Genomic DNA, 12,290 nt, shown 5'->3' on the forward strand with positions numbered 1-12,290 from the left:
TGGGACTAATGATTCAAAGAGTTTGGGAATAGCGGACAATATGCAAATAGGTCTGTAGTTTGATACATCATACAATTACTTATAAAATTTGTGTATTTGTTTTTTACTGTGGATTATAACTTTTAATTCTTTTGAAAACCATATGGGATAAAGTGAAGAATGATATAATATAATGATACCATTCTCACATAAATATAGGGAAAGAAAAATTATTATCATTTTCGGGAGATGTAAACTCCCTATAATTTATCCTACATACCTCCCCTCTAGCTTAATATTAGGTCACACACAAAAAAGAACAAGTATTATATTTACATGATACAGGTAAGGAACAATAATAATCCAGCGGCCGTAATAAATATTCAATTACAATTCCACTATCTGGTCCACATACTATAATGCACATCAAATAAAAACTGAGAGAGTTCAGTTCAGAGTTTAAGGTTCATCAATTTCAAACTATCCATACCCATTGACAAAATAAATTATGTGAATTTAATAAAACTAATGGATTTAACCGACTTATGTTTCAGCAGAAACACGAGCGATGTGGTACTTTTATTCAAATTAGTTGGAATGATGCACCTGATTTAACTAACGTTCCGAGTGCTAAATCGCAAGACTTCCTTGGTTGTTCTTTGTTCATTAATCTAAAGCCAACTATTTTATTAATTCCACAGTCGAATGGCTACATAGGCTTCGACATAAATTCAGTTCAGTTGATATTTTCATTTATTCCAAAAAAAAATTTAAATCTGAAATTATTTTATTACATACTCTAAAACTTTTTTATATAAATATTTTGCTAATAATTTATTTTTTATTGTTTTGTTATTTACTCCACGCGGGTATTAATACCCTTTTCTTTCTTCCCTCTTTTTTGGTATTTGTTGTTATTGTGTATTACGTTAATTCATTTTGTCCTATCACATTTTTATATTCTTTTGATGCTGTACTTATGCATCATAAAAAATATTATTATTATGTTACTTTTAATGCACTTTGTCATGTAATCAATTTAATGTAAAAACTCGACAGGAGTAAATGAATAAATATTACATTTTAATTCCTGAGAAATACACCAATCTAAGATATTCAAAAGCAATACTCGCGCCTTTTTAATTAATATTTACAACATCACATCATGCAGGTAATTATTATTAAAGGGTCTCAGCCCCTTAAAAAACATAATTTTGTTCGTGATTTTCCGAGCATTTTCCGACCGGATTTTCTTTCGGGTGTGGCACTGTGCACCGAGCCCCCCCCACACCCCGCCGCCCCGCACCGCGGTCGCTCAGCCGCACTTCTCAGCGGGCCCCGTCAGTCACACTACTGACTACTAGTCTCCGTCAGGCACGCGAGTCAGTCCGAGCCCGAACCACTACACTAGCCAGTCCACCAGTCCGGTCAGTCGACCGTCGTTCCTACTCCGCGCGCCGCGTCCGTCGGCCTGTCCCCTTCCCCGAATCTGTGCAACTATGTGAACTGTTCCCTCTTTTACTATTTATTCGCTAAATGGCGGAGGGTCGCTGCTACTATTGTGTATTGTAGCCATTGTGTTGTTTAGTTATATTGTTGTTGAGCTGCACCGTCCGTTCTTTCTTTATAAAAGTTTTAAAAAGTTATAATGACTGTTTCGTACGCCGGCGAAGTGCCAAATGGGAGTAGTTTCGGATGTTTTTGGAGAATTCTGTGCAAGTAAGTTAACCCTCTTCTAATCATCATAAAAAAATAACGAACGTACCTGTAGAATACTCTGCGTTGTAAACAATTAATCAATGCATTCACTTCATGCAATCGATTCCGTTTAAGATTTATTTGGTAATTATGGCCTAATCAAATTCATTTTTTTTAATTTTTAACAGTTTTTTTAATTGCGAATCATTGAATCAGAAACGAGATTAATTATCTCCAAACAACATCAAGTATGTATTAGTAAAAATTTATTTTCGAATTGGCAGTAAACAACCGAACTCCTTGTTGAGTATATTTTTCAAAACACCCATATTGAATTTATAATATTGATTATACGCGCCACTTTTCTCTTTAATTATAATTGTCAAATTATACAGAGTGGCAATTCCAACAAAGCAAGCGACGTCTGAATATTGTCACAAAAGAATTGCATTATATTTGCCGCTCCAACAGCTGTTCACATTCAACTGTTGGACATTCTTCCCGCGGCCCGAGGAGGTTTCCCTCTTTTTATATTGCGATCGTTGAGCTTCCCGAGGTAGATGACTCCGTCAATATCTGATTCAATAGACGTAACATATCCACCAACAGTCCAGTCTCATCTCTTGCTGCAAACATACAGCGTTCGAGGCATAAATAAATCTCACGATTTCAATAAAGGTATGCTATAGTTTAACTGACGTTATAAGTAATACGAAACGATTGACTTTTTTCGAATGTGTAAGATATAAAATATCAATAATCACGCCAATCCAGTCCAAAATAATATAACTTAAAATAATATCCTTTCTACTTGTGTGAGCCGTTGTTATTGTTATTATTATTTCGTGTTTGAGGGTATTGAGTACTTTTCATTAACACTCTTATTAGGTATATACATATTATATCCATATAATGTGAATTATATTACTGTATAACTACTGTACTTTCCAAAAAAATGACATGGTGACAAGCATTACCGGTGATGATGACTAATTCACACAAAAAACATCATTAAATTTGAGGATAACTTGTATTCGTTCGGAAGAAAACCTCGCTGAAATTCAGTGCTTTATATTTAATCCGTTTTTATTTCTATTTATTATGCTACGCTTGTAAAATTTATCCAGATATCATTTCGGTTTGTGGATATTTTACCAATGACTAAGAAATATAATATATAAAATTTGTTTTTATGTTTTGAAATAACGTGCGGAAACTTTTGGTATATTTTGTGACGTGGATAATCTGCATAAAGCCTTCGTTGAACCATTCGACAAAATTAATGGTAAATGGGAAAAAGTTGGTGTTGGTACAGTACATGATGTAAAAATACGAATTATTTGAAGAATGTTAGCGGGCTTCTTCATCAGTATTTCCAGTATACTTATAGGATACGTACGCAAGCGGTGCGTAGTTTCTATAGCTTCTCGATATTTTCGAGTTACTTTTTTATTAATAACATCTATATATGGATAGTTCTCACGTAATTGAGAACATCTGTAAAAACCCAGTAAATAAATTAATAAATAAATTAATAAATAAAAACTATGTTATTATTTTCGTTAAGCAAATCCTTTGAAAAAGTCCAACGAATTATTGATTTTTGTTTTTATTCAGGCACAATAATAGCATTACCAAGCCTTGATCATAAATAGTGTAAGATTCTACAAATTCGTCGTCACTTGACTCACTTGTCGGTACGATAAAAACGGGACGGTAAAACAGAAATCTGCAATACCGACAGTTCAATGCCTATAGATATACTGAAATCTGCAGACCCGTGTGCGAGTCCATGCAGCAAGACATCGCGCAACATTACACGCATTTTTGCTGAACCCTGATTATCTCGGTTCCTTAACGACCCATCAGGGAGCCGGCTAAATGAGGTCGTTTGTTGGTTAGGTCAGGTTAGGATCAGGAACTTTCTAAATATTAGTATCAAATCGTCTTATAATTAGGTTGAAGAAGTTTCACATTCGAACGCCGGATATGAAGAAGGATAAATTCGATATTGGAAGATTATTGGATATATTTAATGATGCTGACACTTTTTAGTTAGTATTAAGTCGTTAAATACCTACAAAAGATTCTAATAAGATTCAGTACTGAATTTATTAAAAGCTTATTAATAATTTATATAATAAATCTATTACAAATATTCATTAATGCTGATACTATCAATTTCGAATAATATTTTTATGAAAACATTATTTTAATGAAATTTCGGCGGCAATGCCAGCACTTATAGCATGATGTTCAATTGATTTTTTGGTATTTGTGTTTAAATATTATATTCGTTCCTTTTCTATTAGTATGGCGGACTTTTAAAAATGCACCAATGAAACTCAAGGTCTAGCTTTAATTCGATAAATTTATTTTAATATAAAGTAATTAGGCATATAAATTTAATGATCTGTCAATGTGCCCTAATTTTAAGCAAAATTGGCAAAATGATCAAGTGGTTTTTTGAGTGAAATAATCGCTTTGTAAATTGTCATATTTATTGAATGAAACAAAAATGTAGTTAAAGATAGTTGCCAATAAAACTATGCGTTTAGAAAATGAAGATAATGTGGTTAGTTCTTAGTCGAAGTATGGTGTAGTTACATATGACCAAAGGGGATAGGGTCGGATCAAAGCCTAGGAAACGCTGAAATCCTGGGTTCTCTACCTAAAAGCGTCCGAATATTTTTCTGATTTTTCTATTTTCTTTCGTTTGAGAGTCGCTTATTTTGTCATAAAGTATTGAAAAATTGTAATTAAAAACAAATTCTGTGTTTAATATGAATAAATTACTTTCGCAAATATCACCTAAATCTCTTGATTCAACGTTGGTTAAGATAACGATTGCAGTACTGCTTTACCACACATATAATATTTTATTTATACTAATATATTAGATATTTTAAAATTCCGCCCTCCAAAGTGCGTCTTCGGGCTACTTTTAAACACAAATACAAATAATGTATTCAACGCGAACAGAAATGTTTAGTTGAATCACCCTATCTCTAATCTATTATTTTGAAACTGCATAAATTTGATTGCGCTGTAAGGACTGATCATAAATCACCGTTCATTTCCTTTACTGTCTGAGCTAGTGCACCATAGTGAAAGTTGACGTTTTTTTTATGAAACTAGTTCCTAAAATTAGATTTACAGTTTTGAGAAAGTTTCTGCGTTAGAATTGAAAGGTTTCGCCTAAGTAATAATACTGCAGTTTTCACATAGTTTTCTGATCCACTGTTGCACGTTGTTTTTAACGCGTGGCATATAAAAAGCCTCAGAATAGCAGAACAATGAGTGAATTAAAATTGAAGACTGCTTGAAAAAAATTCGTTCTTGTTCCGTCAATATTGTGCGCCGATTTAAGTGAAATCACCACAGCAATCGGCGTTTTTATTGTGTTTTGTACACGGCTAACGAGATTTGTATTAGTATCCCTTATATCACGTAAATAATAGTTATTACTTTTTATTAATTGCTTTGTTTGGTAAACATTTTCGATAGTTAAAACATAATTCTATTGCAAAATAAATTGCTGTAGATTTCATAGCTGTGGTATTCGCTTGCGCTTATCGCATATCGTTTTCCACGTCTATACTCGACGCTAAGAGAAGAAACGTTTCATACCTACCTTTTGTTGCTCATCATAAAATCGTATAGCTATAAAAAATTACGGGATATTATGATTTTAGGTAACGTTAGCTAAAAAAGCAAACCCTTACTGTACCTTATACTGTCAGAATTCTTGACGCATCAGTTCGCTATAACCCGTCCACTGTCCTACTCCTTTCTTCTTCTTTTTTGTACCTACTTCTAAAGGAGGTTGAGTATCATCATAATTTATACCCCATAGTCCGGAACTGCCCTAGTACTAGACCAGTAACGTTTATTAAAAAGTATCTTCGCCTGCTACGTTTTCCATCAATCTTCCCCTGGATTACCAATTAGCTGAAATTGTATTGTTTATTCCTCACAATATGACGAATATATTTGAAGTTAATCATTAGTTAGTTTTATTTAACTAGTTGACAATACTTTCACAATATATATAATTTCTTCTAAAACTTTCACAATGTATATACAAATAATAATTTCACAATACTTTGTCATTCGACGAAAAAACACCTCAATTGGTGACTCCATCAGACCAAGATATTTTTCGATGTGCCTATTCGTATTTTTAATATTTATTTTCAAAAAAATCATTAATTTTCTTTCATCAACACCAATTAGCAAATGTTCCGCTTAATTTGTAAATCGCGCGTCAAATAAACTGAAGTTCATCACCAACACGGAAAAAATAGTATATATAACGGTTCCATGATAAATCAACACAATGACAATTGAAAAATCTTTTAAAATGTGATATAAAATCATTAGAAACGATGAAAAAAAATTTAAACCTAACCTAACCTACTTAACCCAGTTAATACAGTTTTTGTTTCATCACTTAACATGACTTTATATAACTTTTTAAAGATGTGATGAATTATCATTTTGATGAATTATACGGTCACCATAATATTTCATCTACGGGGATTCGTTTTTACGTATTGTATCTCTACCTGGAAGCAAACAAGCATTATTCATGTCAAGTAACGAGTATTACATAACATTATGTTTCATGTCATGATTTACTGTTACAGGTAAAGACAAACTAGCAATATTTTAAAGAAGTTAACTGTATGATAGTATAAAATGATACACTTGATTAGGTTTCCAGTCACCCATTCGTTGAAATAATCATCCACTGTGGACGAAAAGCCGGTAGGGAAATTACTTTCATATCGCGATCAGTCATTTTTAAGAGCGTATAAATTCCTGCTAAAAGTGGTTCAAATCATGAAACGGTTTCCACACATAAGCTCTTCTATAACCCGATTAGGAGGAAACGCCGAGCGGAGATCAGTAAAAAAAAGTAGTGAGCGGTGTTGTAACTTAGTCGCTTGATTATCGTGAAACAACCTGTTTGTGGCTGAAGTTCTGAAGAACAAACGATGCTATTTATGTACGAGAGGTTGCCAGTTCGATTCCGGCCTGTGGCAATGTCTAACAGCACCACTCGAGCCACTGTAATAGAATACATATAATAATATACTGACTGTAGCAGCCCACACCAACCTGCTCAATTTCTATATACTTACTGTGTCTCTGTGTACACTTGCCAGTACCGAGAACGTACGTAGGTATTATTCATGTTATGTGAGTTTATTGGAAGAGATAAGACACATGGTATGTGTGATAGGCATACAATGGTGTTCCAAGTTTTATATACGAGGAAGAAGAGAGTTAAGACGATTGATACATTTGTAAGATATATTACATTAAAAAATACACAGATTATGGAATTTGTAATTTTGAATCTCAAACATATATATTAATATTTATAATATCAGCAAGATATCTAAAAATATTAAAGTCCCAAAATTGAAAACTAGGCGTATTAAAAATACCTACATGTATCAAGAAATTAAACTTGAAAATATTCATAAATTTCAGCGTAAATTATAAAATTTCCGTCAAGTACATTAAGTCAGTTATTATTATTATATTAGAAAATTATTTTTCATCTGTTTATTTACTATATAACTATACTATATTTCACATTATTTTGTTTTCTGAGTTTAAATTCCCTCACCAAACACAAGAGCCTTATTTTTTCTGTTGCAAAAAATCAATTATGATTGTTTACTTTATATACTGTAACATATAATGATATTTGTATATTTATTATTAAAAAATGTAGGTGCATAATAATTTTGACTGAATAATGAGCAATACTGTTTTTAGAAACCTTCTAAGTAACTTCTGTTCACTAGGTATAGGTACCAGCTTGGCACAAATCAAACTAAAAAATATTGGTCTAATTGAGTGTTTTTTTGTTGTAAATAATGTTCTTTCAATGTTTTTTTTTACTTATGGCGGTGTCGGGAGCAAGATGTATCTAAGTTATTTATTGAGGGTAAATTAATAAAACCTTAGTTAAATATGCCATGGTCGAGACTCTCGACTCGAGAGTAACAAGTAGCAAGCCCCTAGAATGGCCGTGTCAAGGGTCTTAATAATCTACCAACGTGAGATGCGGTACCTGCACAAGTATGAGGAAGCAATCGTTACGTGACAGATACAAATAATTGCGCATGTTATCTTCTGTTATTATTCTCAAACAGTAGAATAGAGCCGTTATTTTTTATCAGTTAAAAATTAATAACGGTAAAATATATTTGCATGTTCAACTGATAAAGAATGTTATGACTTTAAACATTTGGATGATTAATTGATTGTTAATAGACAGTAGATAAGGAACGAGCTCCTTGGCGTTTGCGCCTCTCTGCCAGAGAAACTTACAATATCACCTTAGTGAGAGCTAAAATTCAATGACGAAATATTTTTAGTCAAAATATTCCAATCTGACTCTCGTTCTTTGTCATTACTTTACAATGAAATTAATGGCTCTTTAAAATAACCAAAGCCATCGCATTGCTCCATAGCTCACGATAAAAAATGTGGCATTGGCGTATACACTATAGACACGCGAGATTTTGTTAATTTTATGACGCCAGCTCACCGTTCGAGATATTTTACTACATCAGAGAAATTTATTGTCAATCAACATGACGATAGTTTGAATCACCCAGACCTTAGACTTCTGCTATAAAGTTAACTAGTTTTGCTGTGGCTCAGTGCAGATAGAGAATCAATAGCGCATTTTGCTTTTACATCAAAAAGATGGCCCTATTTTAACATGTTTATATAAGTATATAAAAACAAACTCATATTCGAATGCAAGGTTGTGTAAAAAGTCAAAAAATATTAAATATATATTAACTAGATTTCTAGAAGTTTAATCATTAGATGAATTATTGATAATGCATGTTCTTGCTGGGTACAACTTGTTAAATAAGTAGGTAACTACCATATCATCGACATCAAGTATTTGTTTTACGACCAGTGCCGACACAAACATGATTGTATATACATTATCCCCGTCTGACTCATTCAAATCACGTAAAAGTATTAAACACAGTTTGAACGATTTTATTACATTCGACTGGCAGTGGCGTGCGGTCCATAAAGTCTGAAAAATACTAAAAGTTAAAAATAAAGTTTTTTTAAATCTCCTAGAAATCTCTGATCAAAACGATTTTTTCCGATTAATTTATGAATATTTTTATGTCACCATCGTTCTACATTTTGAATTGTTTCTATTTGACAAATTTATGATGTCAGTTGCAAACTGAATTAGGCAATACTTCCAAATCAAAGACTTCCTCAAACTATTTTTTTTTGAGGGATACACACTCAAATCACATACATACGTCTCCATATTGCTTGTTTGTCAAATCCCTCCACTAAAGGTTTTTTTTTTTTAACTACACAACTACCGATAGGCTAACGGATAACATGAAAAATGATTTTTGTGTTGTCGCTATCATTCTGTGGAGGAAAAAATTATTCACAAATTTTCGAAAGAAGTAAAATATAACCTATAATTTTCGAATTACATTTTTATGAACGTGTTTTTAAAACTTTTTTCTATTTTTTTTTCAATTGATTGTGTTTTCTGTGTATTTCCTTCTAATTATGTCGTAGGGTTGCAATTACGTTTATATTGCCATTTGTCTAATTTAATTGTTTCGGGCAATGTTTTTGAAAATGGTGACAGAATAAAAAATACGTTATAAAACTACACACAGCCTACGTTTTGTTGTAGAGCAATGGACTCCACTGAGTAGCAGATACGCAGTTATGTAGGTTCCCGCTAAGATATTAGTATGTGCTGCTGGCCGCTTCCAGGCTTAGCATTTTCCCGAAAAGGAATAAGACAAGTTAATATCTGTTCGTCAATGTCCTCTTTTTTGAATATTGTGTTTTGGCAATCTTTCTCTCCGTTACGTTAACACTCTCCGCACAGGAATACCCACGGCAAATTATTTTGCTTAGGACCTAAGTCATCTTTGGGGTGTTTTTTTTGTTGAAGGAGGAAGGAAGACATCGGCTGGAAAATCATTTCATAACCGAGCTGTTGAACTCAACGAGTCGTGGAAACGTCCCGTTTTCATGTGTCAAATGTAATGTCAACTGTTGACGAATATTTTCATTGACGAGATAAACCTATGTAAGTGTGTTTTGAGCATGTCAAAACTATTTTATGTCAACCGTCCACGAATATTGTCACTGATGACTTAAACCAAAAATATAAATTAAAAGTAATTTTTAACTAATCAAACTACCTATATTCATAATGTTTATATTTGTATCCCCTTACAATTTGTGCAGCTGAGAAACAATTCCTCTACATCAAGGGCTGGTTATCGGTTGTGTAGGGTTTGAAACGCGTTTATTAGTATAGCCCAAAATCTTTCATTATATTGTTTACACTTTATACGTAATAACTATACTGTATTGGTCATCATTAAACAGGCAGTTGGCTAGTATGGTGATTCAATGTATCAATGTCTTATAAATTTCAATTAAATATCAATGTGATTTAAATATATGACATTATAATTATATGTGAAAATCGTTTAAAAGCCCAGGAGTTGAAAGGTTTTGTGCAAATTTGCAACATCAGATTTCTATCGAATCGGTAGAGATCACATTTCTTGGGATCATCTTTTCAGCGGCCTAATAAAAACGCAATATTTTTATGACCCTTGAATTTTATTATATGTTTTCTGTTTCCATTAGTATAATTTATTTCTAGTCTGATATACAGACAGTAACAATTTATAAGTGTAATGTCTGGGATTACTGTGTGAATATGATCACTTGGCATTAAATATAGGTACTTGAGTATGGAAGTCTTAAATCAATGCTTGTTTCGTTCAAGCTAAAAGAGAATTTTATCATCGTGGATAATTTATTATAATAATAGTCTTACTTGGAGTTATTCTGCCGGGTACTAGAGATACAAGTGAGCTCCCAACCCGTGCATCGGTTATCCTCGGCTGCAGTCGTAACCATTCGTTCCCAATAGTGAAAGCACCGCCATCTATGATTAACTCTCAAAACTATCTTAACTGGATATGTATATCTAGTCAAAATAACAATACTACAATAAGTCAGTGCAGTATCTTAAAGGGCGCTTTATAAATTAATCTGTTAAATCTATTATTATATTGTTTCACTACATAAAACCGCAAGAGTTAAATGATACTGGATGTGTAATTCATTGAGTTGGCTTGACGTACTTTTTGTGGTTGAGGTCTTAATGGACATGTAAAAAAGCCGATTAATATTCTAAAATACTTACTAAACAGCTCTTCATTACGTGCTTCCCATTTTAAAGGGATAATAATAGTGTCCAGCTTACTAATAGCTGTTAAAATGTTAATAGTTGCTAAGTGTCTAACATCTACCTGCGATCGCTTGAGAAATTCGGTCAGGTGAACATTCCGGAAACTGTTTTAATAGCCAACTGAAAATACAAAGTGTTGGCACTGAGTAAATAGATTAGAAGTTTCATAAATACTTTTCTAAAAACTGAAATTTCTAAAGTGATGTACTAATTTTTTCTTGTTATATTTACGAATAATCCGAATACCAAGACCCAACTTTCCAGAACCATTTTATCCCCAATTTATTTAAATTTATTATGTTGTGAACCTGATGGAAATTGAGCAGGGAAGATGATGGGAAAGAAGGAGTTTAAAAAAAAGCTCCTGGCTATTCAGGTCCTGTCAAAAAATGTCTAAAGCCATTTCAAACAACATTTTAACTATGAATTATGATATTTGCGCGAGTATCTGCCATTTTTGATGCTATAAAAAGTTGATCCCTCATTTTGTAGGTGCCAATTTTTCCACTGGTTTCTGTAGTTGAAACCCTAAAAATATTTTGGTATTTCAGCTCAGTCGTCGTAAAATTAGCACATTTTTTCTATTACGTGTAATTTCCTGGTCAACGACACTTTTTCAATTCGCAACTTTAAAACTGTAAAAATGGGACATGTTTTTTTTAACAATTTTCGCTCGCAATTCTCGCAAACTTAACAAATTCCTCAACTACGAGTACATAGTTTAGCAACAGAAATATAAAATTTTTATTTTTATAAAATGAAATCGACATTTTATATAAACATACCTACGTGACAAATACCTAAAAAAAATTATGCAAAACATTATTTCTAATGTATTTTTTATTTATTTTAATCAATTGTAACCTTTTGTAACGTAAGTTATTATTTCACGCAGCCATTGTTTATTACTAACCCTTTTGTAAAATAAGTTAATGTAGGTACCGAAGTAAATAAAAAGTAATAAATAAAAATTGTTCCGAAATGATGAGGGATGTGAAACAAAACACAGTTTTATACGTAGGTGTACCGTGATATTATGCATTAGTTAGTTTACGCCACGCTGCAGCCCGTGGCATTGAATGTATGAACAGAAAGTTCCCATCCTGTTACTGGCAACCGATGAATCGCTTCAGCTCAGCTGTGCGGAAATCATTAGATCGACAATGGCTTCGTTTAGGAATTGACCGCTGGCAATTGCTTTTAAATCAATTTTCAGAATATACGAACGAAAATTATAATATTATTAATTGAGACGTCAATAGAAAAAGTTAACTAATTAGATAGATGTTAATTAGGTAACGGTCAACCA

The 12,290-nt window shown here is 32.6% G+C and overlaps 1 protein-coding gene across 1 annotated transcript in view; it reads left to right on the forward strand.

Annotated features, from left to right (window-relative positions):
• The first annotated feature begins 1,320 nt into the window (after nucleotides 1–1,320).
• Best2 (bestrophin 2) overlaps nucleotides 1,321–12,290 on the forward strand; it is a 146,297-nt gene continuing 135,327 nt past the window's right edge. Inside the window, exon 1 of the mRNA XM_089646100.1 lies at nucleotides 1,321–1,698. Coding sequence (XP_089502226.1) covers nucleotides 1,628–1,698 — 71 coding nt within the window. The 5' untranslated portion in view covers nucleotides 1,321–1,627. The remainder of the gene's footprint in view (nucleotides 1,699–12,290) is intronic.

This window comes from Hesperophylax consimilis, chromosome 23 (genome assembly GCF_061612785.1).
Source record: "Hesperophylax consimilis isolate HC1 chromosome 23, BYU_Hcon_1.0, whole genome shotgun sequence".
NCBI lineage: Eukaryota > Metazoa > Arthropoda > Insecta > Trichoptera > Limnephilidae > Hesperophylax > Hesperophylax consimilis.